This window comes from Hyla sarda, chromosome 10 (assembly GCF_029499605.1).
Source record: "Hyla sarda isolate aHylSar1 chromosome 10, aHylSar1.hap1, whole genome shotgun sequence".
NCBI classification, from domain to species: Eukaryota; Metazoa; Chordata; class Amphibia; order Anura; family Hylidae; genus Hyla; species Hyla sarda.
This window is the reverse complement of record NC_079198.1, coordinates 110,124,145-110,136,511: the sequence shown is the minus strand read 5'-3', so window position 1 is coordinate 110,136,511 and position 12,367 is coordinate 110,124,145. Positions and strand designations below refer to the sequence as shown.

Sequence of the window (12,367 nt, the reverse complement as noted above, 5' to 3'; positions counted from 1 at the left end):
GGAGGTGAAAGAATGCTGAGTTGCAACCAAAGAACACCATACCTACTGTGAAGCATAGGGGTGTAAACATCATGCTTTGGGGCTGTTTTTCTGCTAAGGTACCATGAGGACTGATCCGTGTAAGGGAAAGAATGTATGGGGCCATGTATCATGAGATTTTGAGTGAAAACCTCCTTCCATCAGCAAGGGCATTGAAGATGAAATGTGGCTGGGTCTTTCAGCATGACAATGATCCAACAAAGGAGTGGCTTCATAAGAAGCATTTCAAGGTCTTGGAGTGGCCTAGCCAGTCTCCAGATCTCAACCCCATAGAAAACCTTTGGAGGGAGTTGAAAGTCCTTGTTGCCCTGCGACAGGCCCAAAACATCACTGCTCTAGAGGAGATCTGCATGGAGGAATGGTACAAAATACCAGCAACAGTGTGTGAAAACCTTGTGAAGACTTACAGAAAACGTTTGACCTCTGTCATTGCCAACAAAGGGTATATAACAAAGTATTGAGATGAACTTTTGTTATTGACCAAATACTTATTTTCCACCATAATTTGCAAATAAATTCTTTAAAAATCAGACAATGTGATTTTATGGATTTTGTTTTTCTCATTATGTCTTTCATAGTTAAGGAATACCTATGATGCAAATTACAGGCCTCTCTCATCTTTTTAAAGGAAATCTGTCACCAGTGTCACCTGCACTAACTTGTCGGTACCGACAGGTAGTGGAGGTGACACTGATGACAACGGTACTTACCTTGTCCGTCTGTGGCGGGGATCTCCGGTAGTCTTCTCTGGTATCTACGATCCGAACATCGGCTTGGGACATGGGCAGAGTTTAATGACGTAACCGCTGCTGTTCCCAGAGCCCGGGACCCAGGAGGGAGCAGCAGCGGTGATGTCACTAAGCTCCGCCCATGCCCCAAGCCGCTGCTGCTTTCTGCAGGGTCCCGGGTAGCAACAGTTACTACATTAAGCTCTGCCTGTGTCCCAAGCCGGTGCCAGGAGCGAAGATACCGGGTGTCACTGGTGTCACATTACAGAACATTCACTGCAGCCATTTCATATGATTTCTGTTATGAGGACAAGCAGGGCTCTGTACACTGAGGGCAAGCAGGGCTCTGTGCACTGAGGACAAACAGGGCTCTGTACACTGAGGACAAGCAGGGCTCTGTGCACTGAGGACAAGCATTGCTCTGTACACTGAGGACAAGCAGGGCTCTGTACACTGAGGACAAGCAGGGCTCTGTACACTGAGGACAAGCAAGGCTCTGTACACTGAGGACAAGCAGGGCTCTGTACACTGAGGACAAGCAGGGCTCTGTACACCGAGGACAAGCAGGGCTCTGGACACTGAGGACAAGTGGGGCTCTTTGCAGTGAGGACAAGCGAGGCTCTGTACACGGAGGACCAGCAGGGCTCTGTACACTGAGGACAAGCAGGGCTCTGTACACTGATGACAAGCAGGGATCTGTGCAGTGAGGACAAGCAGGGCTCTGTGCACTGAGGACAAGCAGGGCTCTGTACACTGAGGGCAAGCAGGGCTCTGTACACTGAGGACAAGCAGGTCTCTCTACACTGAGGACAAGCAGGGTTCTGTACACTGAGGACAAACAGGGCTCTGTGCAGTGAGGCTCTGTGATAAGCTCCCGTCTCACACAGCAGGATGATTGACAAGCCAGGAGCCTGCACAGAGTCCTGCTTGTCCTGCCAATACTTCCTGTATTTATTTCCTGCACAGAGACACACAGGTAATAGCTGCAGGGACAAAACATTTTCACCCAATAATATACACTTTCTTTTTACCCAATGTATATTACAAATATATATATAATGGTATTATCTACATTTATATTTTTTTTTTTTACTAATAACAGGTACACTTTAAATGTGCTCTGTGTATTCATGTGGAAATTCCACGTTCTACTGCACCAGATGACACCAACCCAAGCTATGCTACTGGTCCAGAGATTTCATTCCTGTACTTTACAAATGGAAACATGTTCCTTGACGAAAGGTTGTGGTTTGGTCATAGGTAACAATAGGTTAGCTAAACCACCCTGACACGGGACACATCACGTGAATGGTCCCTGAATGGGTTTGAGCGCAACTGACACCACCAGGTCCCGATGGATCCTATTGACTTGAATGGGGTCTGTCAGGTGTCTGGTATTTTACAGGAGTGGAGCGAAGAAAAAAAATAGGACAATTTTTTTCTCTGCACAAATCTTGTCCTTTCAACGGAATGGTTGACGAAGGCCCCTTTACCGAAGCACAACAGCCGTGTTAACGAGCCCTGTCATTTGAATGGTTTCTGCAAACAGAGCTCCGAACAATGAGGTGAACGAGCCCTTACATCTGCTACATTATTCTGTTATAGGACTGCAGGCATTACATGTTGCAGCGAGAATTAAGTGAAAGGTTCAGTTCTGCTGCATCTGTATATGAAGTCAAATATTGTAGTCCTCGGTTGAGCATAGCTGTGGGCAGAGATTGCACTCAATATAATAGTGGTGATAAGGATTGTGGTGTGAGGGCATGTAGTAGTGAGTCACGGCTGCAGTGCCGGACTCTTTGGTTTGTATGACTTTCCTTTTTATTACATCTTAAGAACAGAAACAGAGCAGAACTATATCCAGAAGGACAGTGCCTAGGAGAGGACATGACACGGTCTCCGCTATCACAGACCCCGGGGGGACATCCGGCCATCATCCTCTTACACAATGCAGATTCCACTGCTGGGAAATCTCCTGCACCTCGGTGTCAGCTCTAATCACTGCAGACCAAGAAAAAGCCTGGAAACTCTGCCAGTGCAAGAACATGGAGCAGGCGAGGGAGGGAGAGAACAGCTGCTCCAGAACAGATGATGTAGTTTCTGGCTCTTTAAATCCTGCCGGCTATGGGGAAGGGAGGCAGAGTATATGTGTGAGAATGAGTGAAGGCAAGTCCAATGAGTCTGCACAGCACCTCCCAGAAAAGAAAAAAAGTGTTTGCATGGGACAGGGATGTATATAAAGGCATTCAGGAGGTTGATGCTGCATGTGAGCTGACAGGTAGCACAGCAGAGGGAGGCAGGGTAGAGGGCAGCCCATACATCTGCTGCTGGACGGGCACCGCTGGATCAACAGCACTTATACTCTCATTGGGTTTTGTGTTCTGCCAGCTCTGGATCTATGGGTTCCTGATCTGCTCTTTCCCCTTTAAGGCGATTCTTTCCAGTTTTCGGGCTCCGGGTGAGTCATGGTCACCATGCTCACACATCTGGCTGTCACCTCGTTGCTCGCTCTGGATTTGCTTTTTCTCAGCACTTCTCTCTGCCACCCTCTGGATGGGGTACTTGTCACCCCAAAAAGGCTGGATCCTGATATCAATGGAAGGCAATACTTCAAGGAAGGCAATGAACAGACTAAAGACACGGGAGTCATTTTCCAGATCTCTGCTTTCCAGGAGGATTTTTATCTAAATTTGAGCCCTGATTCTCAGTTTATTGCACCAGCTTTTTCCATGCATTTCCCTGGCGCTCTCCCCAAACCGTCCCCAAGTGTCAGACATTGTTTCTACTCTGGAGATGTCAATGCCGACCGGGATTCATTTGCAGCGCTCAGCCTCTGTGGAGGACTTCGGGGGGCTTTTGGCTACAGAGGAGTGGAGTATGTAATAAGCCCCCTAAAAAACAGCACTTTGGAGTTCCTGGGTAGTCAGCAGGGGCTGCACCTGCTGCAGAAAAGGAAAGCACTTTTCAGCTCATCAGATACCACATCCAGGTGTGGGGTCAGCTCCGCACTGAACCATGGCATCATGGAAGCTCTGCAGAGATACAAGGGTTCCAAGCACCGCAAAAGCTACGTCAATGGTACCAGAAACCGGGGTGGTCACCGCTCCAGACGTTTCGCTTCCATCACCAGATACGTGGAGACATTAATAGTGGCAGACGAATCCATGCTCAAGTTCCACGGGGATGACTTACAGCACTATCTACTAACCTTAATGGCCACAGCTGCTCGATTATACCGTCACCCCAGCATTCAGAACCCCATTAATATAGTAGTGGTAAAATTTATGGTTCTGACCGATGATGGGAAGGGTCCAAAAGTGACCACCAACGCTGCCATGACTCTGAGGAGCTTCTGTGCCTGGCAGAGGAAATGGAACAAAGTGAGTGACAAGCACCCGGAGTACTGGGACACGGCCATCCTGTTCACCAAACAGGTGAGTGCTGATACATGTGAGTGAGTGTGCAGCGTGTGTCTGTGGATGCAGACACCACAAGACTCCTCTACTGCAGTGAGAAATACACTGCAACACATAGCTCTACGTTCAGTGCGATATGTGTACGCTCTAGGTTGTAGCTCCCCTACTTGAGAGTCGTCAATGTATCCCATTTCCTAATCTGTAGATCTTTAGCCATTACAAAACTACAACTCCCATCATGCCATGATAGCTTTTGGTGCATCCCACCCATGCATTTTATTCCCCAGCCTGTATCTCTTCAGTTGTTGCCAAACAACTACCATTATCTCCTGACAGGCTTTGATGTATCCCACCATTGCCTCCTATGTCCCAATTTGTTGCACAACTGCTTCTCTCATCATGTCCAGACAGCCGTCAATCCATCCCACCATTGCATCCTACTCCCCAACCTGCAGCTCTCCATCTGTTGCACAACCAGGGCCGGCCCTGCAATAGGTCCCGCTAGGTCCATTGGACCCAGGCGGCACCTTCACAGGGCCCACAAATTGGAGATCCGAGAAGATTTTTGACCCCTTCGCGACCTATGAAGGACTTAGTCCGCCATGGTGCCGCTCAGGGTGTATGGAGAGGGCTCCATACCTGGCGGCCCCCAGCTGACTTCAGTAACTGGGGACCGTCACTAATAACTGGCATGTAGCAATCGTCGCAGCCAGCTATTAACCCTTTAGATCACCGCTGTCAAAGTTGACAGCAGCTAAAGGGAGCTTTAAACCATCCCTGGTGGTCCAATAGGGTGTATGCCCCCCCCCCCCAGCATGATCGCGGTCCACTGTAGAGGTGGTAGAGGGCTTACCTTTCCTTCCTTTTGGTCCATGGCTCTTCATTTGACAGATCCTGGCTCTACCAAATGATCACACAGATCAGTATAGTTCTATGGAGCTACATTGATCTGTATGAGGAAGCTAATGATTTCTCCTAAAATTCCCCTAAGGGATCAATAAAGTGTAAACAAAATAAAGTTGAATAAAGTATAAAAATTACACATTAACCCCTTCCATATTAAAAGTTTACATCACCCCAATTTTCCATATAAAAACATAATAAAAATAAACATATATGGTATCGCCATGTGCATAGTTGTCCAGACTATTAAAATATAACATTATTAATCCCGTGCAGTAAATGGTGTAAACTTTAAAAAATACAGAACCCCAGAATTGCATTTTTTTAGTCAGCACAATGTCTTGGGCTGGTCCTGTGCACAACTACAACTCAATGTTTGCTGCATCCCACCATTGCATCCTATTTCTTAGTTTTCGGCTGTCAGGGCATGCTGGGAGTAGTAGTTTTGCAATAGCTAAAGGTTGGAGAATAGATGATATCATGCAGGTGTTGGCTGTCCGAATTGTCTGTTCGGAGACCACTGCTCTATTGTCCACAATTTTGCAAAACTACAACTCCCAGCATTCCCGGACAGCCGTTGTTACTACTTGCGTTCTACTACTTGCAGACAAAAATTCACACAACTCGCAGTCTCTCCATATGTCTCTCTTGGTGATAAAAATGTCATGATAATATAATGCACAGACGACTGAAGATCCTCTATACATCATAGCACTGGGGCTGGGTACAGCAGCTTGTAATCTGGATGGGGCTCTCTTAGTAAATGTTGTGATCTGAAATCATGATAGTAATAGCAATTTCATTACAGAATTACTTGCTATCCATAGTAATGAATATGTTTTCAAACCACAGCTTCACTTCTATAAGAGGCAGCACTTTGCAGTGCTGCACAGGGATTTGGAGTGTCGGGGCTGAGAACGGGAAAATGGAGAACTCCACACTCAGGACTGAACAGTCAGGACTAAGCACTGAACAGAATTGCTATTAGCCTTAGGCTAGGTTCATACTATGGAATTTGCAGCTAAATTCTGCTTAGAAATGACACTTATTACTGTCAATGGTATTACACTGCACGGTGCGGACTACTGAATAATAGAGGCAGATATTTTACAACCTAAAAAAGGATTCTGCTCGTTCTCTCAACAGAATCCAAAGGGAATACTTTGCTGTACATAGGGAAGGCAATGACCGCACGGTCCTAGGCCGCTCTCGTAATCTACAGCTGGTCGGTAATCTATGAACCTAGCCGTACACATGGAATAGTATAAGGCTACTTTCACACTGCCGTTGTGCCCCGTCCTTAAACAGCCATTAGGCTCTTTTTTTCTTTTTTTTTCAGCCTTTATTGGAACGGGGCACAATGGGCAATAACGGGTACCAATGCACCCATTTACTATAATGGGATCCTTCGGGCGCCATTATTTTGTAGCGAGGGTAGCGGGAGAAAAAGACGGCGCAAGCAGTCCCCCGGGCTCCCCCGACGGCCGTCAAAATGCCGTATCCTAACGGCAGTGAAAGAAGCCTAACACTGGGAAAAGCTCATGTGTAAAGAATAGTGTGCAAATTAATTTGTAGTGAACTGAACTGTAGCACTCAGTGCCAGGCAGCTGCTGTAAAGACAAATAATATCTTGGGACACATCCAGCTGTACATAATAAGAATAGATTTTCTGCTAAATAAGTTGTCCAACCACTCTTTGGTCCTGTTCCTGCTTGGTCTGGATCAAGGCTGACGTATTATATGATGAACCATAAACCTCCAATAATTCACTGCCTATCGCAGGGTTTGACAGTTTTGTTACAAATCTAGAAGCCATCAAAAATAGTTAGGAGCCAGGATGCTGCATGTCATGTAATGGTGCGTTCACACTGGGCAATTTAGGGTGTGTTCACACAACGTAAATCCCGCGGAATTTCGCTCAGTGAACTTTAACATCAGTGTGAATGGGTCTTCCACGAGACAATTCTGCCGCTGAAATTGTTCCGTGCAAAAAAAAGGAACATGTTCATTCTTTGCGCCCTAACGTTACGTCATGCAGTCAGTGATTAGTGCACCCTAACATTACGTCATGCAGTCAGTGATTAGTGCACCCTAACATTACGTCATGCAGTCAGTGATTAGAGCACCCTAACGTTACGTCATGCAGTCAATGATTAGTGCACCCTAACGTTACGTCATGCAGTCAGTGATTAGTGCACCCTAACGTTACGTCATGCAGTCAGTGATTAGTGCACCCTAACGTTACGTCATGCAGTCAGTGATTAGTGCACCCTAACGTTACGTCATGCAGTCAGTGATTAGTGCACCCTAACGTTACGTCATGCAGTCAGTGATTAGTGCACCCTAACGTTATGTCATGCAGTCAGTGATTAGTGCACCCTAACGTTACGTCATGCAGTCAGTGATTAGTGCACCCTAATGTTACGTCATGCAGTCAGTGATTAGTGCACCCTAACGTTACGTCATGCAGTCAGTGATTAGTGCACCCTAACATTACGTCATGCAGTCAGTGATTAGTTCACCCTAACGTTACGTCATGCAGTCAGTGATTAGTGCACCCTAATGTTACGTCATGCAGTCAGTGATTAGTGCACCCTAACGTTACGTCATGCAGTCAGTGATTAGTGCACCCTAACATTACGTCATGCAGTCAGTGATTAGTTCACCCTAACGTTACGTCATGCAGTCAGTGATTAGTGCACCCTAACGTTACGTCATGCAGTCAGTGATTAGTGCACCCTAACATTACGTCATGCAGTCAGTGATTAGTTCACCCTAACGTTACGTCATGCAGTCAGTGATTAGTGCACCCTAACGTTACGTCATGCAGTCAGTGATTAGTGCACCCTAATGTTACGTCATGCAGTCAGTGATTAGTGTCCCCTCATCTTTGAAAAAAAAATAAATACTTACCTTCGCCTCCATTCCAACGCTGATTTCCCATTCTGCCCCTGGACGGCACTTTTACGTGCACAGAGGATGTCATGTGACTGCCGCAGCCAATCAGCAGCCTCTGTGGTCACGCTCTATATGAAGCGATAGAACAAATTTCTGTTCTTTGCAAGGAACGTTGGAGATAGTGAATTGTTTTTCTTGGCCGCTCCGACTTCTGGTGTTTTGTATTAACTCACGAGAAGCCAGAGAAGAGCGGATTGTGGTGACCACCACCGCTGCAGGGACATTCATGGATAGGTGGCTTGGATCATGATATAGACCTGCATAAAATGTAGATTAATGGTCTATTCATACGTACAGTATTCTGCGCAGATTTGATGTGCAGGATTTTCTGTTGCAGATTTTAATGTAAATGAAATGACTGAACACAGCTGTTTGTGTCAATAGACACTTACGATGACATAGACCAGCTCCTGATAGTAGAGACCTTCAAGCTCCCCAACAAAGAAGCCGATGCTCTGTTTAGCCTGTGTATAGGGAGAAGATGCAAAATAATTTTTATTTGGAAATCTTGTGAGTTAGTGGCTGAAGACGGCTGTTATTTAGTGTAAGGAGACAGAGAACTTTACAACACTCCAGTAATGGGATCCTGGAGCCCAATGTAGACTGGTAACCATGCTGCCCATATAAACGTGTAATACTGGAGAGTCAACAACTGGCTCTGTTCATATCTCATATCAGCCTCCTGTCCAGATAATGAATCTCAATATCAAAAGTCCCCCTTTGGTTGTCTGTGGTTCAGACAACTTTTCACTTATGTATAAAGTGTCTGTTTCCAAGGTTGAAAGCCCAAAAAACTGAGAAACATGAGAAGTAATAACTAGTTCAATACAAAAGGACAACTTGTGGCAATTTTTTCAAATTGCCACAAGTTGTCCTTTTGTATTGAACTAGTTATTACTTCTCATGTTTCTCAGTTTTTTGGGCTTTCAACCTTGGAAACAGACACTTTATACATTAGCGAAAAGTTGTCTGAACCACAGATATTGTTGGGACCATCCGACTGTCTAGTGTGTATGGAGGCCTTCTAACTCTTCATCCCACAGATCATGTTGGAATTCAACTGCCTGGCTTTTTTTGTTTTTGAGGGGAGATAAGCCCCTGCCAGAGATGCCTGGCAGTGGCTTATCTCCAATCTCCCCATTCAGAACACATAAGCATGTGACCAAGTCAACTGTTCATGTGAATGGGAAAGGTAGGTATGTGAATGAATGTTAGACCAACAGCTGTTGATGGTGTATGGGCACCTTATGGGCTTATCACCCATCTTTTTATGGACCCTAAGTAGTGGCACATCTGGAGGCTTCATTTTATGCTTAAATGGGCTCTATCATTAAAACTAATTTTTGCTATTGCACTCCTTATGGTAAATTAAGAATCTTTTTTATGTACTTTGATTAAAAACATTTATCAAATTAATTAATTGTATTTGTGTTTTAAAAATCTGCCACTAGGTGTCTCCCTACTTGTCCAGAGCACATTTTCCTCCATCTCTTGCACAGACTTTGGACTCCTGCTGGCCTGGCAGAAGTTCTGAGTTCTCAGGAAATGCTGAGAGGGCTGCAGCCATATTCAATCATAGCTCACCTCACACACTGAACTGCTCTGGGCTGTGTGTAGCAGAGTGAGGGAGGAAGTTCTCCCCTGTATGGCTTCAGATGATGTCATGCCTGCTGGGGAACGCCCCTTCACAGTCTGAACAGACTGATCGGAAAATACAGAGCAATATCAAGGTAGAAAACTAAAAAATAATAAAAATAAAGGCAGAGGGTGGTTTATCATGATGGGGGGATTATAAAATTTAACAAGATCATGAGAGGTACTCTTTAAATGTGGCCAGATGGGGCTCACAATATACTCTACTTACCAGTCAAAATCTGTTTCCTGTTTCTCACCACATCCTGGTGATGTCTCAACACAAGGAACTGACCACTCTTCCAATCACTAGCCACAGCAGTGACCTACATTAGCCAATGATCAGCTGAGTAGACACTTTCCTGTGCTGAGACCAAGAACAGGCAATTTTAGGATTGTCTGGTCTCGGTCTCAAGTGGGAGAGGTGACCGAGCAACTTTAGAACAGCGGTGGCAGGGGATAGCTGCAGGTGAGTACAGTATTTTTTTTTTTTTTAGCCCAGCCTTTCCACATTTTACCTTAAAAATACCTCTTTAAAACATCACTAGGGATTATCAGCTAAACAAAAATCTTCTCCAAAAGGAAGTGTAACGTATCTGGACCACATCCACATTGCTGTCCCCATAGATGACAATGTATTTTGCACGGATTCTGCCAAAATTATGAACAAGATCATTCATTCGGCGGATGAGTTTCTGCCGTGGAAATCCCTTAGTGTGCACTGTGGAGCAGAATCCCTTTGACAACAACGGGACTCAAAATGAAATTCCAGTCAAAAATTCAGTAGTGTGAACCCAGCCTTATAGGCTATGAAATGCTTCTGGATCTACCTGCTAACCATCCAGCATCCTGCTCTGCACTGACCAGATGGGTAATCTTACTTTTGGAGCAGAGTATAGGTTTTCCCCTCAATGATCTGTACGGGGACACACATTGACTTGTAGGAAGGCTACCCCCCCCCCCTCCTGATGGAGAAGAGCTATTTTGCATCCTTTTTTCCAGGGATCATTACCTATCCCCTCAGGACCTGTCTCCTCAGCTAATCACTGGCGGAAATGAAACATTGCTGCGGCCATTGACAGGGTCCTGTGTCAACTTGTCTCAGAAGCGGTAAGAAGATGGAAGATCAGGGGACCGGAAGGACTCATACGGCAGCTGCGGGGTACCTGGCTAGGTAAGTATAGGGTTATTTTCTATTTTTTTCTCACCCCCAGAAGCCCAGCAGAATATGAGGTTTAGCAAATAGCAGATTAATTCTCAGAATATCTCTAAAATATGTCAGAGGATTAAGACATTTCTAATGGATTTTTCATGAAAAAAGTAGTATTGGCTCTGATGTTCTCACATCTGGCCAAGTGTAAATATTAAATGCGAGCGTCCTCCTGCCCCGTCCCTGCCTCTCGCTAGATGAGATGTTTCCCAGTGAACAGTCTGAGACTTCCCCGGGTTTGTGGAGTTGACGCCACACAGTTTTCTTACCTTTCTATTCTCTTGTCCTTGTTTGCCCTCCTGTCCAGATAAATCCTCGTACTGAGGAAGGACAAGTCAGTTCATTTCCTCTCTTCCTATACATTTCCCTTACAGACAGCTGCTGATTTTCCAGACCGTCTGCTTTTCTAAGTTTCCCCATTCTCCTGTGATCACTAGTAAGATGGAAGCAGCCTGCACGAGGGGGAGCTCTGTGGCCCCTGATATCATGGAGCCAGACATGGAGAATAATCAGTCCCAACACATCGACATCTGTTTCAATGTGTTGGATATTTTCTTGGCTGCCGATTCTTATCGCTTCTATTGGAAAAATTATCTTCGGCTCACTAAACTATTCTGCACAATATCACTGTGTACATACATTACATTACTTATCCTGTACTCATTCTGAGTTGTATCCTGTATTATACTCCAGATCTGTTCTCACTATTCTGCTGGTGGAGTCACTGTGTACATACATTACATTACTTATCCTGTACTCATTCTGAGTTGTATCCTGTATTATACTCCAGATCTGTTCTCACTATTCTGCTGGTGGGGTCACTGTGTACATACATTACATTACTGATCCTGAATTATATCCTGCATTATACTCCAGATCTGTACTCACTATTCTGCTGGTGGGGTCACTGTGTACATACATTACATTACTTATCCTGTACTGATCCTGAGTTATATCCTGTATTATACTCCAGAGCTGTACTCACTATTCTGCTGGTGCAGTCACTGTGGAAACATTACATTACTTATCCTGTACTGATCCTATGTTACATCCTGTATTGTACTCCAGACTTGCACTCACTATTCTGCAGGTTTCAGAGCTAAAATTTCCTTGCTTCTGCATCGGCATAGAGCAGTGTGGTAGCCCTTGGGGGGTGTATGATATTGGTGGTATGGTATAAGTATATAAGGGGTTAATGTTAACCCTAGAGTTCGTGATGCCAGGCTGATGGCTGGTATGCTGAATCAATGTTCCGGCCTATCGCCGCCCTTCCCAGTAAAGATAGGTGCATAAAATAACTGAAGGTCCACAAGGAAATTTGAACTTGAACTTGAATAACTTTTACTGAAGTGCTTGCAATATTCACGGCACAGTAACAGTCTCATACAAACAGTCTTTAGGTTGCTTAGTGACTGGCAGTTGTTGGGGACCTTGAGCTAGACATACAGTCTCTGAATTTAGGAAGAGATTTGCAGATCCGT

At 45.2% G+C, this 12,367-nt stretch overlaps 1 protein-coding gene across 1 annotated transcript in view; it reads left to right on the top strand.

The window, feature by feature from the left end:
• Positions 1 to 2,608: 2,608 nt before the first annotated feature.
• The window catches only part of ADAMTS15 (ADAM metallopeptidase with thrombospondin type 1 motif 15), a 70,102-nt gene continuing 60,343 nt past the window's right edge, over positions 2,609 to 12,367 (top strand). The window contains exon 1 of the mRNA XM_056542730.1: positions 2,609 to 4,201. Within this exon, the coding sequence (XP_056398705.1) occupies positions 3,233 to 4,201 (969 nt within the window). The 5' untranslated portion in view covers positions 2,609 to 3,232. The remainder of the gene's footprint in view (positions 4,202 to 12,367) is intronic.